Source organism: Aedes albopictus, chromosome 2, assembly GCF_035046485.1.
Source record: "Aedes albopictus strain Foshan chromosome 2, AalbF5, whole genome shotgun sequence".
In the NCBI taxonomy this organism is placed as follows: domain Eukaryota; kingdom Metazoa; phylum Arthropoda; class Insecta; order Diptera; family Culicidae; genus Aedes; species Aedes albopictus.
Window position 1 is genome coordinate 336,637,192 of NC_085137.1, and position 17,921 is coordinate 336,655,112.

At 39.5% G+C, this 17,921-nt stretch overlaps 1 protein-coding gene and 1 non-coding gene across 2 annotated transcripts in view; one reads left to right on the forward strand and one right to left on the reverse strand.

The window, feature by feature from the left end:
• The window catches only part of LOC109397949 (uncharacterized), an 81,993-nt gene extending 68,768 nt beyond the window's left edge, over positions 1–13,225 (forward strand). Inside the window, exon 9 of the mRNA XM_062852589.1 lies at positions 12,636–13,225. Within this exon, the coding sequence (XP_062708573.1) occupies positions 12,636–13,008 (373 nt within the window). The 3' untranslated portion in view covers positions 13,009–13,225. The remainder of the gene's footprint in view (positions 1–12,635) is intronic.
• Positions 13,226–16,630: 3,405 nt separating this feature from the next.
• On the reverse strand, positions 16,631–16,702 carry Trnas-aga (transfer RNA serine (anticodon AGA)). The gene has a single exon. It is a non-coding gene; the product is annotated as a tRNA-Ser (tRNA).
• Positions 16,703–17,921: the final 1,219 nt, after the last annotated feature.

Below are 17,921 nucleotides of genomic sequence, written 5' to 3' on the forward strand. Positions count from 1 at the left end.
TGTCTGATGAGCAGATTTATCCCCCTATGGTTTAGAAGGAAAAAAAAAAAAAAGCGCCCAGGTCGAGATTTCGGGGAAGGTCGCCGCCCAGACAACCAGTCATCGTATAAGATGTTGCATAAGATGATAAAGTGGAGGCCATATGCGTGCATGCCTCCATTTAGGCGCATGCAAAATGTACGCATATCGCCTCCACTTTAACATCTTATACAACATCTTATACGATGACTGGTTGACTGGGCGACGCATCTTTGACCTGCGAAACGATCATGCAAGGCTGTGGTCGTTTCCATAACCGTTCTCTACCTCCTGTCCAGATACTGGATTGCCGGCAACTGCATTCGGTCTCCCAGGAGGGAAAGAAGAATGTTTACACACCATCTGATGAATTTTGTGTGACCTTCTCCGGATCTGCATTACAAGATCTGCTGGCGATTGGCAAACTTCGGCTACCTGTGAGGCTGTATGTACCGAAGGTAATGAATTGCATCAATTGCAAGCAGCTGGGACACACCGCCCAGTACTGCAACAATAAACCTGCAACATGCGGGGAGAGACATGTGGACGGTGCGTGTAAAACACCGCCCAAGTGTGTTTATTGTGGCAGCGACCATCCACATGATCTGATTGCTTGCCCAAGGTACATACAGCAGAAAAAAACATCAAAAACGATCGTTGCAGCAGCGATCACGGCGAAGCTACGCCGAAATGCTGAAAAAAGCTGCCCCGACCGTTGAATCCCGTAACATCTACTCGTCTTTATGTCCCGATGATCAGGGCTCTAACTCTGAGGTCGGGGACGGGGTTCCCTTTGTTTTCAAGGGTGAAACGAGGAAACGGATGAGGCTCCAGAGACCCACCAAAAAACCTCGGAATCTGCCTAGCAGCGACCCCCAACCCATCATGACAAATTTCAAGAGTGGTAAGAAAGTCACAAAACGTTCCCCTCCGGGATTCAAAATCCAGGACGAACGAAACTTTCCATCACTCCCGGGAACATCTAAAATCCCAGATGTCCCACGTTTTTCGAATTCTCAACTGGAAAGACAGCATTCGGAGCATCAGGAGCAACCTCAGGGTGCGCCATTGTTTACGCTCTCTGACATCGTAGACATCATCCTCAGCTTCTTCAATGCTTCAGATTCCATGAAGAACATTGTAAAAGGACTTCTTCCTTATGTGACCCCTCTTTTGAAGCAGTTGGCTTCTAAAATGCCCCTCCTTGCGACAATCATATCTTTCGATGGCTAATTTAACCACCGAGGTCGAAGATACCATTTCGGTTCTACACTGGAACTGTCGTAGTATTACACCGAAATTAGACGTTTTTACGGTGTACGGTGTACGGTGTTGGCGCAACGTCCGTTGCAAAACTAAACAAACGAAAATTGTTATGTACCAACAACAAAACAACCAGACAGTTACAGTTAGACAAAACATAAGACCAAAAACGAACAATTAGTTACCCCTGAAGATGTCACAAAACCCCAGTGTCGAAACATCGGGCAAACAATAAACTTCGTTTTCCGTTTTGAAGACTGCGTAGCCGTTTAATTCCTACTTTAAAATTTTAGTTAACAATTTACAATGCGATGTTTTTGCACTATCCGAAACATGGCTGACACCTGATGTAACCTTACCTTTTCCCGATTATAATATCAGTCGCCTTGATCGATCCGACTCGTACGGAGGTGTGCTTCTAGGGATCAAGAAGCAGCACCCATTTTACAGAGTCGATTTTCATCCGATGACAGGCATTGAAGCCGTCGCATGTGAGGTGACTATCCATGGTAAAACCCTCAGTGTTGCCTCCATATATCTTCCTCCGAGAACTGCGATATCTCGCAGGGATCTCGCCCACATCTGCTCGGTTATGCCCGAGCCTCGGCTGCTCATGGGAGATTTTAACTCCCATGGTACAGGCTGGGAGAAACTGTACGATGACAGCCGTTCAACGTTGATATATGACCTCTGCGACGACTTCAACATGACAATTTTCAAAATACCGGAGAAGTTACACGAGTGGCACCTCCAGTTCAAGACGGCAGCCCTAGAAATAGCCGATTAGACCTCTCAATCTGCTCGAGCTAACTATCGCTGGAGTGTACATGGAAGGTTATCCAGGATCCCCATGGTAGTGATCATCTGCCGATTGTTGTTTCTATTTCCAACGGGTCGCATCAGTCTCCATCGATCGACATCGCCTACGATCTCACCAAGCGCATTGACTGGGAGAAGTACGCGGAAGCAATTATCGACGGTGATCAATCGGTAGAAGTTCTTCCACCGCGGGAAGAGTATCGGTTTCTGTCCGAGCTGACCATCACTAGCGCGCTTCAGGCACAACGTCGACCAGTGCCAGGTCCGTCGGTTCGCAGGAAACCCCCCCATCCGTGGTAAGATAGTGAGTGTACAGAAATCTATAGCGAGATATCCGCGGCGTTCAAAGAGTTTCGGAAACGCGGTTCGGTCGAAAACTTTCACCGGTACACGGCGTGTGTATGGGAAAGGTTTATAACAAAAAATTGGGCATCGCCAAATTTTTCGCTATTCAAAAATAGAGACTTCCAGCTTTCATTTGCACGGTCCCTCAAAAAAATCCACCGAGGGATCTCGAACAACTTTTTCAGAATACTGTTTTTCCCCATACAAAATGAACGGTTCCAAATTAATCCCTATTTCTACTTAACAAACATACCCAATTTTTGTATGAAAAAGTTCCCCCGATGGAATATTTCGATGTTGGGCTTGAATGAAAGCTAGTAGCGTCAACTTTCACGTAACGTAAAAATTAGCGATGCCTATTTTTTTGTAATAAATTTCTTATACCAGACACACCGTGGGTATGCTTCCCTTGAAAGCAAGTTCAAGAACTTGATCAAGGCGAAGAAAAGCGGTTACTGGCGCCGCACAGTGGGACCATTCTGAAAAAAGACGATCAAAACCTCTAAGAGCCATTAGATGACATTTTAGCATGTAGGTGTCTTTGGAAGATATGTTCAGAAAAATCGTCTCTATTTTTATGTATATTCACTGTATGGTAAAACTGTAAGGTGAACCCGAGCAAAAAATTATTTTTTCAAAATATTGTTTTAGAGGGTAGATCTCTTCAGCAAAGTTGTAGAACATGTAATTTCAAGTAACTTTGCTGAAAACACCATATAGCTTGGACTTCATTTTTGGGGAGAAAATATGAGAGTTTTAAAACACAACTTCAAAATCAGTTTTTTGAACTTTTCCATGATTATATCGAAAAATTTTAACGTGATATGTTCTACAAGTTTGAAGGTACTACTAAAATACACTATCTTGCCGAAGACACCAACCCTGTAAAATTGACGATTGCTCCAGTAAACCAATTTTTTTGATAATTTTTCACTATTTTCACTATTGAATATTTTTTGAATAGGCACTTTTTGGCAGCCGTGCTTTCAAAATTTCAATGCTTTATTATGTCCAGAATAGACCAAATGTGACTTAACAATCGGGTCTGATAAGGCACTTTGATTTCTGATGCTATTTTAATAGTCATTTTTTAAAGAAAATATTCGTAAATTTCATACAAATCATTCAATACAAACTGAAAACTCACGAAAACTTTTCGACATTATTACTAGTTAATCCAAATAGTATTCTGGTTGAAATAGTCTACATTTCTTACACTGTGGTTGACTTTACATTCAATACCCGACAAAAAATATCGCTTATTATATTTTTAGGAATTTCTATCACCCATTAAAAACCGTGTTTTACATCTATTTTGTATTGCAATTTTTCTTGTTTATGTTAAAATACATGCATTATTCAATAAACTAAAATAATGATAACATTTTTTTCCTACGTTCACATTACAATTTCGATTAACAAAATAAAATGGCGAAAATATAATGAACGCTTCTGTGTTAAAAATTAAAAATAAAATAAAACGAGTGAAACATTGTTAATTCAGATTGAAATAACTTGTGTCTGTTAGAGATATTCTAGGTTGTAAATCTTTCGTCATGATGAAAATTCTTCATATTCTATTGAAATTGGTTATGCTGTTTGATGCTCTTTAAAATTTATTTTTTCCAGTTTTCAAGAACTGCGTCCGTTAGGTCGATTCTTGTCCTTGATGTTCAAAATTCCTTCGTCGTAGACATGTTACCTTGGTTCATCCCTTGACAAATCCGCATCGAGATCACGGCTCGTGTATGTACACTTTTCCAGAGGAGCCATTAGTTTTAAGTTTATATTATAACGATTTTTTGAAAAGATAAAGAGGTTTTGTGCCTTTTTGAGAATAATTTTGTAGTTGAGGAAATCACTCAAAGGGGCTTTTCCCTCTTTAAAAATTTTTAGTTAAAAATTAAAAACACTAACAATTGAAATAGCCTGCATTTATTTAACTTGTTTTTCTTATTCAGAATTACTACTCGGATGAACCAAAAATAATATCGAAAAGCTGTATGAAATTTACGAATATTTTCTTTGAAAAATGTCTATTGAAATAGCATCAGAAATCAAATGCCTTATCAGACCCGATTGTTAAGTCACTTTTGGTCTATTCTGGACATAATAAAGCATTGAAATTTTGAAAGCACGGTTGCCAAAAAGTGCCTATTCAAAAAATATTCAATAGTGAAAATAGTGAAAAAATTTCAAAAAAGTTAGTTTACTGGAGCAATTATCAATTTTACAGGGTTGGTATCTTCGGCAAGATAGTGTATTTTAGTAGTACCTACAAAATTATGGAACATATCACGTTGAAATTTTACGATATAATCATGGAAAAATTCAAAAAACTGATTTTGAGGTTGTATTTTAAAACTTTCACATTTTCTCCTCAAAAATGAAGTCCAAGTTACATACTGTCTTCAGCAAAGTTACTTGAAATTACATGTTCTACAACTTTGCTGAAGACATCTACTCTCTAAAACAATATTTTGAAAAAATAATTTTTTGCTCGGGTTCACCTTACAGTTTTACCATACAGTGAATATGCACAAAAATAGAGAAGATTTTTATGAACATATCTTCCAAAGACACCTATATGCTAAAATGTCATATAATGGCTCTTAGAGGTTTTGATCGTCTTTTTTCAGAATGGTCCCACTGTGCGCCGGTTCGTCGAGGGTTTTTCGCGCGAGACTTCGATGAGAACTCTTTGGAACGTCGGAAGAAGAATGCGTAACGCGTTGTCGGTTAACAAGGATCGAGAAAGCTCTCCTCGATGGATCCTCAAGTTCGCAAAAAAAGGTTTGTCCAGATTCCGTGCCCGTTGAGCGAATAATTCGTGATGTTTCTGAAGATAGGGACGACATGGATAGGCCGTTTTCAATGGTTGAATTCTCACTTGCTCTTCTTTCATGTAACAATTCCGTTCCAGGAATGGATCGAATTAAGTTCAACTTGCTTAAAAATCTCCCCGACGTCGCTAAGAGGCGCTTGTTGAACTTGTTCAATCAGTTCCTGGATAACAACATCGTTCCGGATGATTGGAGACAAGTGAGGGTGATAGCTGTTCAAAAACCCGGGAAACCCGCGTCGGGTCATAATTCGTACCGTCCAATCGCGATGTTGTCTTGCCTACGGGAGTTGTTAGAGAAGATGATTCTCTTTCGACTGGACAAATGGGTTGAATCGAATGGCATGTTGTCCGACACACAATTTGGTTTCCGCAGAGGCAAAGGTACGATCGACTGTCTTGCGTTGCTTTCTTCAGAAATTCAGCTTGCCTTTCCTCAAAAGCAGAAAATGGGCTCAGTGTTTTTGGATATTAAGGGGGCTTTTGATTCAGTTTGTGTCGATTTTCTTTCCGACAAGCTACACGACAGTGGCCTTTCACCAATTCTGAACAACTTTTTGTATAATTCCTTCCCCTAAACCACAAATAGGGGCTGGGACCATTTGGGCAGGAGCACCTATTTTGGGCACTTGCTGCTATAACTCAGTCAATTTTGAACCGATTGACTTGATTTTTGAGACAAGGTCAGATATGCACAGTAGCTAGCCATGTTCAAAAATTCAGATCAATCGGTTTTAAATTGACTGAGTTATAGCAGCAAGTGCCCAAAATAGGTGCTCCTGCCCAAATGGTCCCAGACCCTATAACCATCTCTGTTGTATATATGTACGAAGAGCGAAAGCGATTTGTTTATTGTTTGAAACTGTTTGCCTATCGTACAGGCAACGCTTCCTCAACCACTTGTAGAGGAAGAACAATGCTACCTGGAAGGCGATCAAACAGAATGCGAACGACGCGTTTGATCGCCTTCCAGGTAGCATTGTTCTTCCTCTACAAGTGGTTGGGGAAGCGTTTTGATGTTGCATGAAGAAGAAGAAGAAGAAGAAGGACGATGGTGTTTTGAAAAAATCCTATCTCTATAACACAGAGGAAGATTTCAAAATGCCTCTATAAAATCTAAAACAAAATCTAATTAAAAACGGTTAGGTGCGGTGTTAGACTTTGGACGGACTACATATTGAACGTATGAATTGAAATTTAACATTTTTTTCTTGATAAGATACTTAATTTGTAATCCGTTCGAAGTCTAACACCGTACATCAAACCGTTTTTAATTAGATTTTGTTTTAGATTTTATAGAGGCATTTTAAAAACTTCCCCTGTATTCTAGGGATAGGATTTTTTCAAAACACCATCGTTCTTATTCTTCTTCTTCATGCAACATCAAATCACCAAGCATCACAAATACAACCTTAAACATCTGTCACTTCACGTAACTCACTTGCTTTTGTTTTGGGAGGGAACATATTGCCACAGACAAACAGACGTAACACTGACAAAATTTTCAACGCCCATGGTTTTAACTATCATTTTATATCTCCGCAGTTGTTATTTTCACAACCAGAGGCGTGCGCATCGTTTTTGTTCGCGTTTGACGTTTCACACTAGCGCCTGCTGTTGACGATATTGCGAAGCTCAGTGCTTAGTGCAATATCTTCACCAGCTGGTGCTAGTGTAACTGAGCGATGAATTTTTAAGGAATTTGTTCTAAGTGTTACGTCTGTTTGTGTGTGATTATGCTCTTTGTTTTGCCTTACACTGAGAGGAAATTTCATTTTGATTTCACTGGAAAAAGTCCAGTAACCCTTCGAAAATGGATTTTTCAGTGAGTTTACATGGATTAAGTGAAACCCGCTTGAAAGTATAGTGATTCTCCAAAGAAAAGTTATTGGAAATTTCGCACTGTATCGTATTTTAAATTGTATATGGTTTTCAAGTGGATTTTACTGCAGTTGAAAGTATGCAAAATAGAAGCATGTAGTTGTCACCCATCACTAACGAACCATGCATGAGTGTGATGATGGCAATATGTTCTGAGAATTCAGATGTTCCTCTTTATTAAAGGAACCATTCGGTGGTCTCCGATGGCACGGAGACGAACCAAATTTTTGAATTTACCCTAATATAAAATAATAAAAATAGCTAAAACAAGTAAAATTATACTAAAAAAATATTTTAAATTCATATGATTTGGCAGTGAAAAATTTCACTTAAATTTTAAAGGATTTTTTCAGTAGAATATTTTCACTTACTAATCATTTAAGTTTCAAATGATAAGTTAGATGGAAAAAATCTACTTAAGATTTCCAGTAGAATTTAAGTGAATTTTTCACTCAGTGTACGAGTGTCACAGCGACGGTATACCTTGCGAGCGGACTCTAAAAAGATAAGCGCGACAATATTTGCTCTCGCTTTGTGCGCCAAGTAAAAATGGCGAGTTTAAACCGAAAAGCGGCAATCACATTACCATGTATCTTGTGTAGTTCAGAAAAAAACGTTCAAGACTGGCAATAGATTAAATTTTATGCGGCACATTATCAAACAGCACAGAACAAAACCTGAAGAACTAGTATTGCTTGATAATGCTGAAGAACTTGACGAAATCCCTTGCGATGTACTAAAGAAAAATCGTAGTTTACTTGGGCCGTAATGTGTACATACATTTATAACATACTTAGTGCAGTGGCTGATGGAATGCAATATTCGGACGTTTTGCCTTTCTCGTACACTAAGTGTACTGGAAAGGCTATATGTTCACTCCAAAAATGACTTTTTGATAGATGGCCCGGAGGGTCAAATCACATATACCAATCAACTCAGCTCGACGAATTGAGGTGATGTCTGTGTGTGTGTATGTGTGTGTGTATGTGTGTGCGTGTGTGTGTGTGTCTGTATGTGTGTGTACAAAAAACTCACATCACTTTTTGGCAGTAAACCTCATCCGATTCCAATGACCGACGGTTCATTCGACGCGGAATCTGGTCCCATTGTTTCCTATTGAAAATGGTTCGGATCGGTTCAGCCGTTCCGGAGATATGGCCATTCAGGTGTTCCGGAACGGTACCCCAGGAAGGGACCAGATATGAAAATGCATCAAACCTATGTATGCGACACATCAAACCACGGCATTTTCGATAACCTGATGAGCGGTAAGCAGGAAAATAGTCTCAGACCATATCTGAACCGGTAGTGTTCCCGAACCGGTTCTGGGCGTCCCGCTGGAAGTGGCCAAATATACAATTGTACCAAACCCATGCAAGCGACACATCAAACCACGGCATTTTAGATGACCTGATGGACAATGAGCAGGAAAATCATCTCAGACCATATCTGAACCGGTAGTGTTCCGGAACCGGTTTTAGTCGTCCCGCTGGAAGTGGCCAAATATACAATTGAACCAAACCCATGCATGCGGCACATCAAACCACGGCATTTTCGATGACCTGATGGATAATGGGCAGGAAAATCATCTCAGACCATATCTGAACCGGTAGTGTTCCGGAACCGGTTCTAGGCGTCCCGCTGGAAGTGGCCAAATATACAATTGAACCAAACCCATGCATGCGGCACATCAAACCACGGCATTTTTGATGACCTGATGGATAATCAGCAGGAAAATCATCTCAGACCATATCTGAACCGGTAGTGTTCCGGAACCGGTTCTAGTCGTCCCGCTGGAAAGGGCCAAATATACAAGTGAACCAAACCCATGCATGCGACACATCAAACCACGGCATTTTCGATAACCTTATGAGCGGTAAGCAGGAAAATCATCTCAGACCATAGTGTTTCGGTAGTGTTTCGGAATCGGTTCTAGGCGTCCCGTTGGAAGTGGCCAAATATACAATTGAACCAAACCCATACATGCGACACATCAAACCACGGCATTTTCGATGACCTGATCGACAATGAGCAGGAAAACCATCTCAGACCATATCTGAACCAGTAGTGTTCCGGAACCCGTTCCGGGGTTCCCGCCAAAGTGGTTAAATCTGAAAGAGAAACAAACCCGTACATGCGTCACATCAAATAGCGGATTTTTAGATTACCTAATGAACGGCCAGCAAGTATTTCGGAATCGGTTTTGAGTGGCCGGAAGAGGCCAAATGTAAAAGTAAACCAAATCCAGGCATGTGACACATCAAATCGTGGCTTTTGCGATAACCTGATGAACAGTTAGCTATAAAATAGCCTTACGTCACACTAAAGACAACTGGTAGTGTTCCGGAATTGGTTCCGAGAGTCCCGTCGAAATTGACAAACCCTGCATGTGACACCTTCAATTTGCAGCGTTTTTGGTTAACCGACACTTTTTACTTGATCGCGTCAACAGAAGATGGTGGCTGTTTTAAGGAATTTTGAGCTCTAAAACTATGTAAAATAAGTGTATTTGGTATGGGAAATATGTTCGGAGTCCTCCAGAGTATCCAAGATAGCGGTCCAAAATCCAAGATAATGGCCCAGTATTCAAGTTAGTGCCTATTTTATAGTATTTTTAATTCTTGCATGGGCATATTTTGTATGAAAATATGTCCAGAATTCAAAATTTGTAATCAGAAAACCCAAGCTGTGCGCTGTTTCACAAGGCCTGCAATATGACTATAGTTTGAATGGGGAAGAATGCCGGTCTTCGTCCAAAACTGGTAATCAGAAAATCATAAACGATATGTCAAAATTCAATACGGCGACTATTTTGTGTAATTTTAGGTGCAGAGTCCAAAAATGAATACCAGAACATCCAAGATGGTGTCTCAATGTTCAAGATGGCGGTTAGTTTAGTTGGGGTAGATATCCGGAGTCATAAAATGATGACCGGAAAATCTAAAATGACGTTTCAAAATTTTGCGGCTTCATGACACTTGTTTGGTTTGAGTTTTGGATCGTTGTCTTATATTTTCTGAATATTGGATGTTATGTTAATATAAAATGTATCCATATTGAGTAGATTTAGCAAGCAGTTTTCATTTTGTGTTTATGTCAATGTCATCAACATGTCGCTCGAGTTTTGTTGAAAAGATATTTTAAAGCACGAGAAAGGCACCATCACCGCTAGGTGGATTAATTAGGGTTTTTTTTTCAAGAATACGTGCAAGCCATCCTACACCCCCTACAAGATGAACTAGAACTTGGGCGTATAAATCGACACAATATTCTGCGGAATTCACAAATCACCCAAAACAAGTTAGCCGAGTTCATTTCTACTCTCTTGCATAAAAGCGGACATGACCTCAAGGAAAAAACAAAATGCAGATATTAGGCATTACTGCCCAGCTATTACGTTCACCAAGGTGAACTCGAAGTGCACAACCTCGCTATGTTGGAAATCATTGAACGCAATTCCGCTGAAAAAAAAATCATGGTTGATATACATACTGAATGTCCTTGGCCGTTGGCATAACAACGGACAACGGAAGCAACTTTTTAAAGGCAACAAGGCTCATGCGGCTGAAGCATATAAAACAAGATTGCACAGATCTGAACGTTTCGAGCATGTTTGGCAACGAGGATTTCTGCTTCAGAAGACGCCGTGGATAACTTGAACTTTATTGAGAACGATGGACCAATTATGTTACGGTTTAAAACAAAATGTTGAAGCGATCTTTTATACTATTAAAATTCTACAGTTCGGATTTTTCTCCTTTCGACCTTATCCTTTAATCTTTTGTCATAGGTTCTGTGCGATTTACATAAATCATTTTGTTTATGTTTTGTTTTACAAATAAGTCACATTGAAACTGAGGCACTATGGGATGATCATTTTTTCTTGGAGGACATGCAAGACGACTTGCCAGTTATCGAGATGACCCATCTAACTAGGGTAAGGTGTACTGTGCACACCATGATTCTTTCTTTGCATGATGTCCTTAAAACCGGTTTTTGTCGAAAACCAGAAGCCTCATTGGAACTTTGCAACGTCAGCCGTACATGAGCTCGTTGAAGCTGCTTAACCTTTCAGAACGCGCGCCATCAAGCAGCCGAAACTGCACCGCGCACCGTGCAGTATACGACTAGCGAGGATTTTTGGTAGTGTTGCACTTTTTACAACAGCGCGCGTCCTGAAGGGTTAAAGACGCGAAAATTCCCAAAAATACCATATGAAGCCCAAATTGATTTCATCAAATAGGCTAGAAGAGAGTATTCGAACCATCATAATTAATCTTATGATGACTTCTAAAACCTCTTCAAGACAAATTGGTCATTGGTTTTGCAAAGCTCAGCTGTTTTCCTGTCCTAACTGTGCAAAGCACGAGAAGAGAAAAAAATCCAACCTGGAATGTCATTTGATTTTTATGCTCGATTTCAATCATTGTTTCAATAAACTTCTCCACATTTCAGCAAACATTCCAAAGCTGCACTCTGCCGGACCGGGTTCTGTTGCGGTGCTTTACTCACGCATTTCCACCGATCAACATCGGCACTTCTGTGTGCATGTGTGTTGTCTGTCTGTTTGGTAGATTTTGCACGCTTCGGTTTGCTTCCTTTTTGCTACACTTTTTTATGCCGTGATTTGACCGAGCAGTAGTTTATGAAGCCTTCGTCTAGTGGAGACAAACGTGTGCATCATGTTTCACAATGGTCCAGACGGCAAATTTTCGAGGAAGGAAGCCAGTTTAACTATTGAGGTTGAGCATGAGCTTGATTGACCACTCGTAAAAGCTACGTCAGATCATTTACATCTTTTAAAAGTTAATGTAGGAATATCAAGCTTATTTCTCAGTAAAAGACTGACACGCCTGCTTTTTCTATTTGTTGATGTAGGTACATGGGGTAAGCCTTGTGGTTAAGGTTTAGGATCGCCAATCCGGATACGGTGGATTCGATTCGGGAACTTTTCTCGACTTCCCTGGGCATAGTGTATTATTGTACTTGCCTCACAATGTATAAATGCATGCCATGGCAGGCAAAGGAAGTCCTTCAATTAATAACTGTGGAAGTGCTTTATGGCTCCGAAGAAGAAGAACACGGGTGAGGTTCAGATTGGTTTATATGCAAACATTTTTCCTCGCAAGTTTGCTTTCTTGACTATTGAGAAGTGCATATTGTTCAACCAGCAGCAGTGGTTTCCAAATATATTGTTTAAATGTTTCATGGATCTCTTTTCTTAATTTTTGCAGCTATTACACTCGCACATTTTTTCTTCGACTTGTTTATAAAAAAAATGACTTTAACACTGGCAAATGTTGGGATCCTCTGGGCCATACATCTGCATAGGTGCACGAGCGTGCAATAGTCATTCTTTTACGTTTTGTTAGTTCGGTTCTATCGAAGCACCCCCACAACCTGTTCCTACCATAGCCATCCCAGAACGTTCATACATGTTTCACCACGGAACGATCTAAAATTCCAGATTACGACGCCTGAATGAAGCCGGCATAATGGACCACCAGAGACACGTTTGGCAGGAACCGAAGCCAAAATGTGTGCGCAAAATGGCACCGACGGATCTGATTGTTGGCCTGGATAGTGTTTATTCGGCGTTTATCTTGCTGCTGGCCGGGGCGCTCGTGTCCATTGGCTTACTGCTGATTGAGATACTGCATCATCAGTTGCGACTGGCGAAAAACGGCTGGCCACCGAGACCGAGCCACCATCACCATCAGCAGCAGCAGCAACATCATCAGCATCAATTCAATGTCGGGAATTTACCGCAGCACCAGAACCAGGGACAGAAATCGACGCAGCACTGGGATCACGACTTGGTTTATCCCTATGTTGATTGAATTGATTTCGGTTGGTTGAGTTCGATAGCTGGGAGGAGATACAACACAATACACATTGTTGTGGCCTGTCGGGATGGCACGGTGTAATCTGCAGGGCATTGGTCGAAAATGTAGGTACCTACTGCAAAACCTTTGCCGCAGCTTTCATTTACCATAATGAAAATGTATTCGAGTGTTTCATGCGCATGTAATTCAGTTAACTTTAAGAAATGTTCTATTAGTGGTTATGGTTAGTGGTTATTATATCAAGACGTGAAGTCTTGAATAATAATATTTTGCGGCGTGTTTTGGTTTACAATTGAATGTCTAGTGAACACTTTATGTAGAAATTAACGTTAATAAACATAAAAGTTACACAAGGTTGCGACCATTCATTTGCAAAGATTTACATTCATTTGCTATTATCTCAGTTCAGAAGCATGCTATCGAAAAACAATGTATGGATGAATTTAACCTTATAGTTTTATCTGAAAGTTTGCCAAATAACATTGGGGTCGCACACGCATACCAAAGTCATGAGCGAGCTGTGAGGGCAACTTTCCACAGCGTGAATGTAATTTACATTTAGATAAAATTACAAGGTTAAATTCATCCATACATTGTTTTTCGATAGCATGCTTCTGAACTGAGATAATAGCAAATGAATGTAAATCTTTGCAAATAAATGGTCGCAACCTTGAAGTTACATGATGATTTCATTTGTTTGCTGTTATATGATTTACCTAAATTCTTGAAAATAGAGAGCCACATATCTGAGGAACGAAATGCTCTAAATAGCTGAAGTATGGACATTTTGTCAAGCCAACATTGATAAGTAATCAGTCAATATTTCAGCTTCTTTCAGCATACCGTTTGCGTGATATATTTTTGGGAAGCGCCAAAACCCGACTCCGGATAATCGAGTCCGACCTGTATTTCAAAAGTAAACTCCTGGTGAATCTCCAGAGCTGGCTCTCTTGGATGAATTTCAACAGGATGTCTAGGTTAACTTCCAGAATGATTTTCTTAGCCCACCTTGTGCATTAAAGCCATTCTAGACCCAAACCGTACACTACGTCATCGAGCTGTTCCCAACATAATGCGTAAGGAAGGTTAATAAATTCTAATTCTTGGTAAAATATTTGAAGGGATCCCCGAAGAATCTCCAGGAGAAATTTAAAAAGAGACATCTATGTTGATCTGAGGAGAAATTTTTGAAAAATTCACAAGGGGCAGAACCTCTTTTCTCTAAATTATCGAATTTCAAAAACAATAAACAATCGGCCTGGTACAAGGTAGCCTAGAAGAATTCTGGAGGAACTTCTTGGAAAATCCAATATTCTGGAGAAGTTACAAGTGATTGCTTAGAAAAATTCCTGGAGATTTCCTAAAAGTATCCTAGACGAAAGATTCATTGTAATCTATGATTATGATACTCATGGAGAAATGCCTTCCGGAAAGAAGTAAACATATCCTTTTTGTTAGGATATCGAAATTACGTTACTGGAGATTAATCATTCCTGGAAGTGTCATATTTTAAAACGTCGATCCGGGTACTGAAACTGTAATATGTGTCATTCTTTCGTTCAACGAAAATAAATTTCCAAAAATGTGGTCACAAATGTGGTGAAAACCTCTTGTCGGCGTCACAGTAAAAAAAATGTAATTTGAACTGTGCAACCAAAATGTGCTAAAAGACATTAAAAAAACAAATAAATTTCATAGTAAACTGCATATTTTTACTTTTGGAATGTGTTCTAAAGTAAAACATCCAATTCATATTAAAATCACAGTAAAAATGTTGCAAAATATTTTGCCATTGAAAATTATTCCGTTTTTATCACTATTGAAAATCGTGGTCGTACTTGTTTTAAAGCAGGGGTTCTCCAACTTTTTCGCCAGCTGAGTCGCCAGCTCCACTTTTGATTTTTAAAGAATTTGGCGACCCACCAGCACATTTTTTTTTTTAATAAATCATTTTTTGTAGATTTACACTGCCGTTTTTTATATAAACACATATTATCACTTTCATAAGTTGTGATGAACTTAGGTTACGTAGCCCTCAAACTTTTTTTGTTCATTTATTAGTTTATCTATTAGTTTTTTTTTTGGTAAAGTCTAAGAAAGGTTAAGGTGCCCAAGTTTGCAGCATTAGTTAACTCGTTGTACATAAAATTTGAGATAAGATTCCAAGTTTCTAACATATTTAACTGGCTCAAGATATAGTGGTAATTTTATGTTTCGGCATGACTTAAAAATGTATTTTAAAATTAAATATCGGTTGGAAATATAGATATTCACAGCAAGTAGGTGAACATAGTTTTAGAATTATAATACTGCTGGATGGTCAGATGAGCCCTTTTGAAATTTTTAATGATATCCTTCATACACACTTACTGTATTTCTTTTTTTTTTATTGAAAACACTTTTAGGTGTTCCATTAAAGTTCAATTTATCGATATTTATCTGAATTTCACAGAAGTTTAGCTTTATTAAAATTTGGTAAATGTAAGGTTTCTTGTCGAAGTTTGGTATTTTTTGCTGACTTATTGAATTTCATTTTTTATATATACCTTAACCGTTGAAACTGGCGTGTTAAACTAACAGAAAATGCTAACTGCAAGCAACAACTTGAACTATTTTTTTTTTCAGAACACAAATCAAATCTAAAATATTATCCTGATCTTAAAACTTTCGATTAAAAACTCATAGTTTCAGTATCGATTTTAGAACGCAGACAGACTTATAATACAAAACATTGAATAGATTCAAGGAGAAACTGAAATCCTAGAAATAACTCTTCTATAAATGGATTCTCAAAGGGAATAAATTAGAAAATGACTAGGAATAACATTCGACATAAGCTAATAAAGACTTCGTGACCCACCTAAAATCAGCCCTCGACCCACCACTGGGTCGCGACCCATAGTTTGAGAAAAGCTGTTTTAAAGCATTATGTTTGACCATATCGGCAAGGTGATGGTCTTTCGTGCTCTTACATTGCGTTAGAAGGTGTGTCTCTGACGGATTTTGGGCCGCTGCTGAATCTGAATCCGGGCTCAGATTTGATCCAGCACGTCACAATTTTGAGCTACACCTCAATGTATAAGGTAAAATATGCGATTTTGGGCTTTTTCAATTGCAAGCCATTAAGCATGGAAATACATTTTTTAAGCAATCAAAGGGTATATTGGTCAATTAACATCTAAATTAACGACTCATGCAAAATATTTCATTTTACTAAATCGAATTGGATAGATTTATACATATCATGTTAGTAAGTAAACTTGCATGCGACTTCTGGAGGGTGACTTTTATGGGAAATATAGTACCTAACTTAAATTGCTTTAAACTATCAAATTCGATTTTGTAAAACGAAATATTTTTCATGAGTTAATTTGGATGTTAATTGACCAATTTACAGTATCGGACAATAAAAATGCTCCAAAGCCGTTTTCCCATACAAACAAGTCAAATTTAGATTACCATATCTCAGTTGTTTTTCAACCGATTGTCTTCATTTTTCTGAGATGAACTACAAAACATTTCAATTTTAAAAAACTATTGAAAAAGTGAATTTCAAATAACTCAACGTACATATGTACAGATGGGTAAATTATTGGTTAAATTGGGAAAAAATCCACAGCTCAGGTGAGATTTGAACTCACGACCCTTATTCTCTAGACAAGTGCTTTACCAACTAAGCTACCGAGCCAATTAATGACCCGGCAACCTAGTTGTCCTCCTCTCTCCTCTTCTTGGCGTAACGTCTTCACTGGGACAAAGCCTGCTTCTCAGCTTAGTGTTCTATGAGCACTTCCCCAGTTATTAACTGAGAGCTTCCTCTGCCAATGACCATTTTGCATGTGTATATCGTGTGGCAGGCACGAAGATAAAAAGGGCCCATATAGCCGAGGCGGTAAACGCACGGGTATTCAGCATGACCATGCTGAGGGTGACGGGTTCGATTCCCGGTCGGTCCAGGATCTTTTCGTAAAGGAAATTTCCTTGACTTCCTTGGGCATAGAGTATCTTCGTGCCTCCTCTCCTCTCCTCTTCATGGCGTAACGTCCTCCTGGGACAAAGCCTGCTTCTCAGCTTAGCGTTCTATGAGCACTTCCCCAGTTATTAACTAAGAGCTTCCTCTGCCAATGACCATTTTGCATGTGTATATCGTGTGGCAGGCACGAAGATAAAAAGGGCCCATATAGCCGAGGCGGTAAACGCACGGGTATTCAGCATGACCATGCTGAGGGTGACGGGTTCGATTCCCGGTCGGTCCAGGATCTTTTCGTAAAGGAAATTTCCTTGACTTCCTTGGGCATAGAGTATCTTCGTGCCTGCCACACGATATACACATGCAAAATGGTCATTGGCAGAGGAAGCTCTCAGTTAATAACTGTGGAAGTGCTCATAGAACACTAAGCTGAGAAGCAGGCTTTGTCCCAGGAGGACGTTACGCCATGAAGAGGAGAGGAGAGGAGGCACGAAGATACTCTATGCCCAAGGAAGTCAAGGAAATTTCCTTTACGAAAAGATCCTGGACCGACCGGGAATCGAACCCGTCACCCTCAGCATGGTCATGCTGAATACCCGTGCGTTTACCGCCTCGGCTATATGGGCCCTTCAACCTAGTTGTCATAAGGTTCAATTCTAATCTCATCGGTCTATATCGTCTTTCCCCTTGGCTCGGTAGCTTAGTTGGTAAAGCACTTGTCTAGCGAATAAGGGTCGTGGGTTCAAATCTCACCTGAGCTGTGGATTTTTTCCCAATTTAACCAATAATTTACCCATCTGTACATATGTACGTTGAATTATTTGAAATTCATAATTGACCACACGGATTGGTATTACCGAAAATTTGCGCTTTGAGTGAGTTATTGAAAAAGTTCAAAAATATCTATTTCTACAAAAGTTACAGATAGGTTGAATTT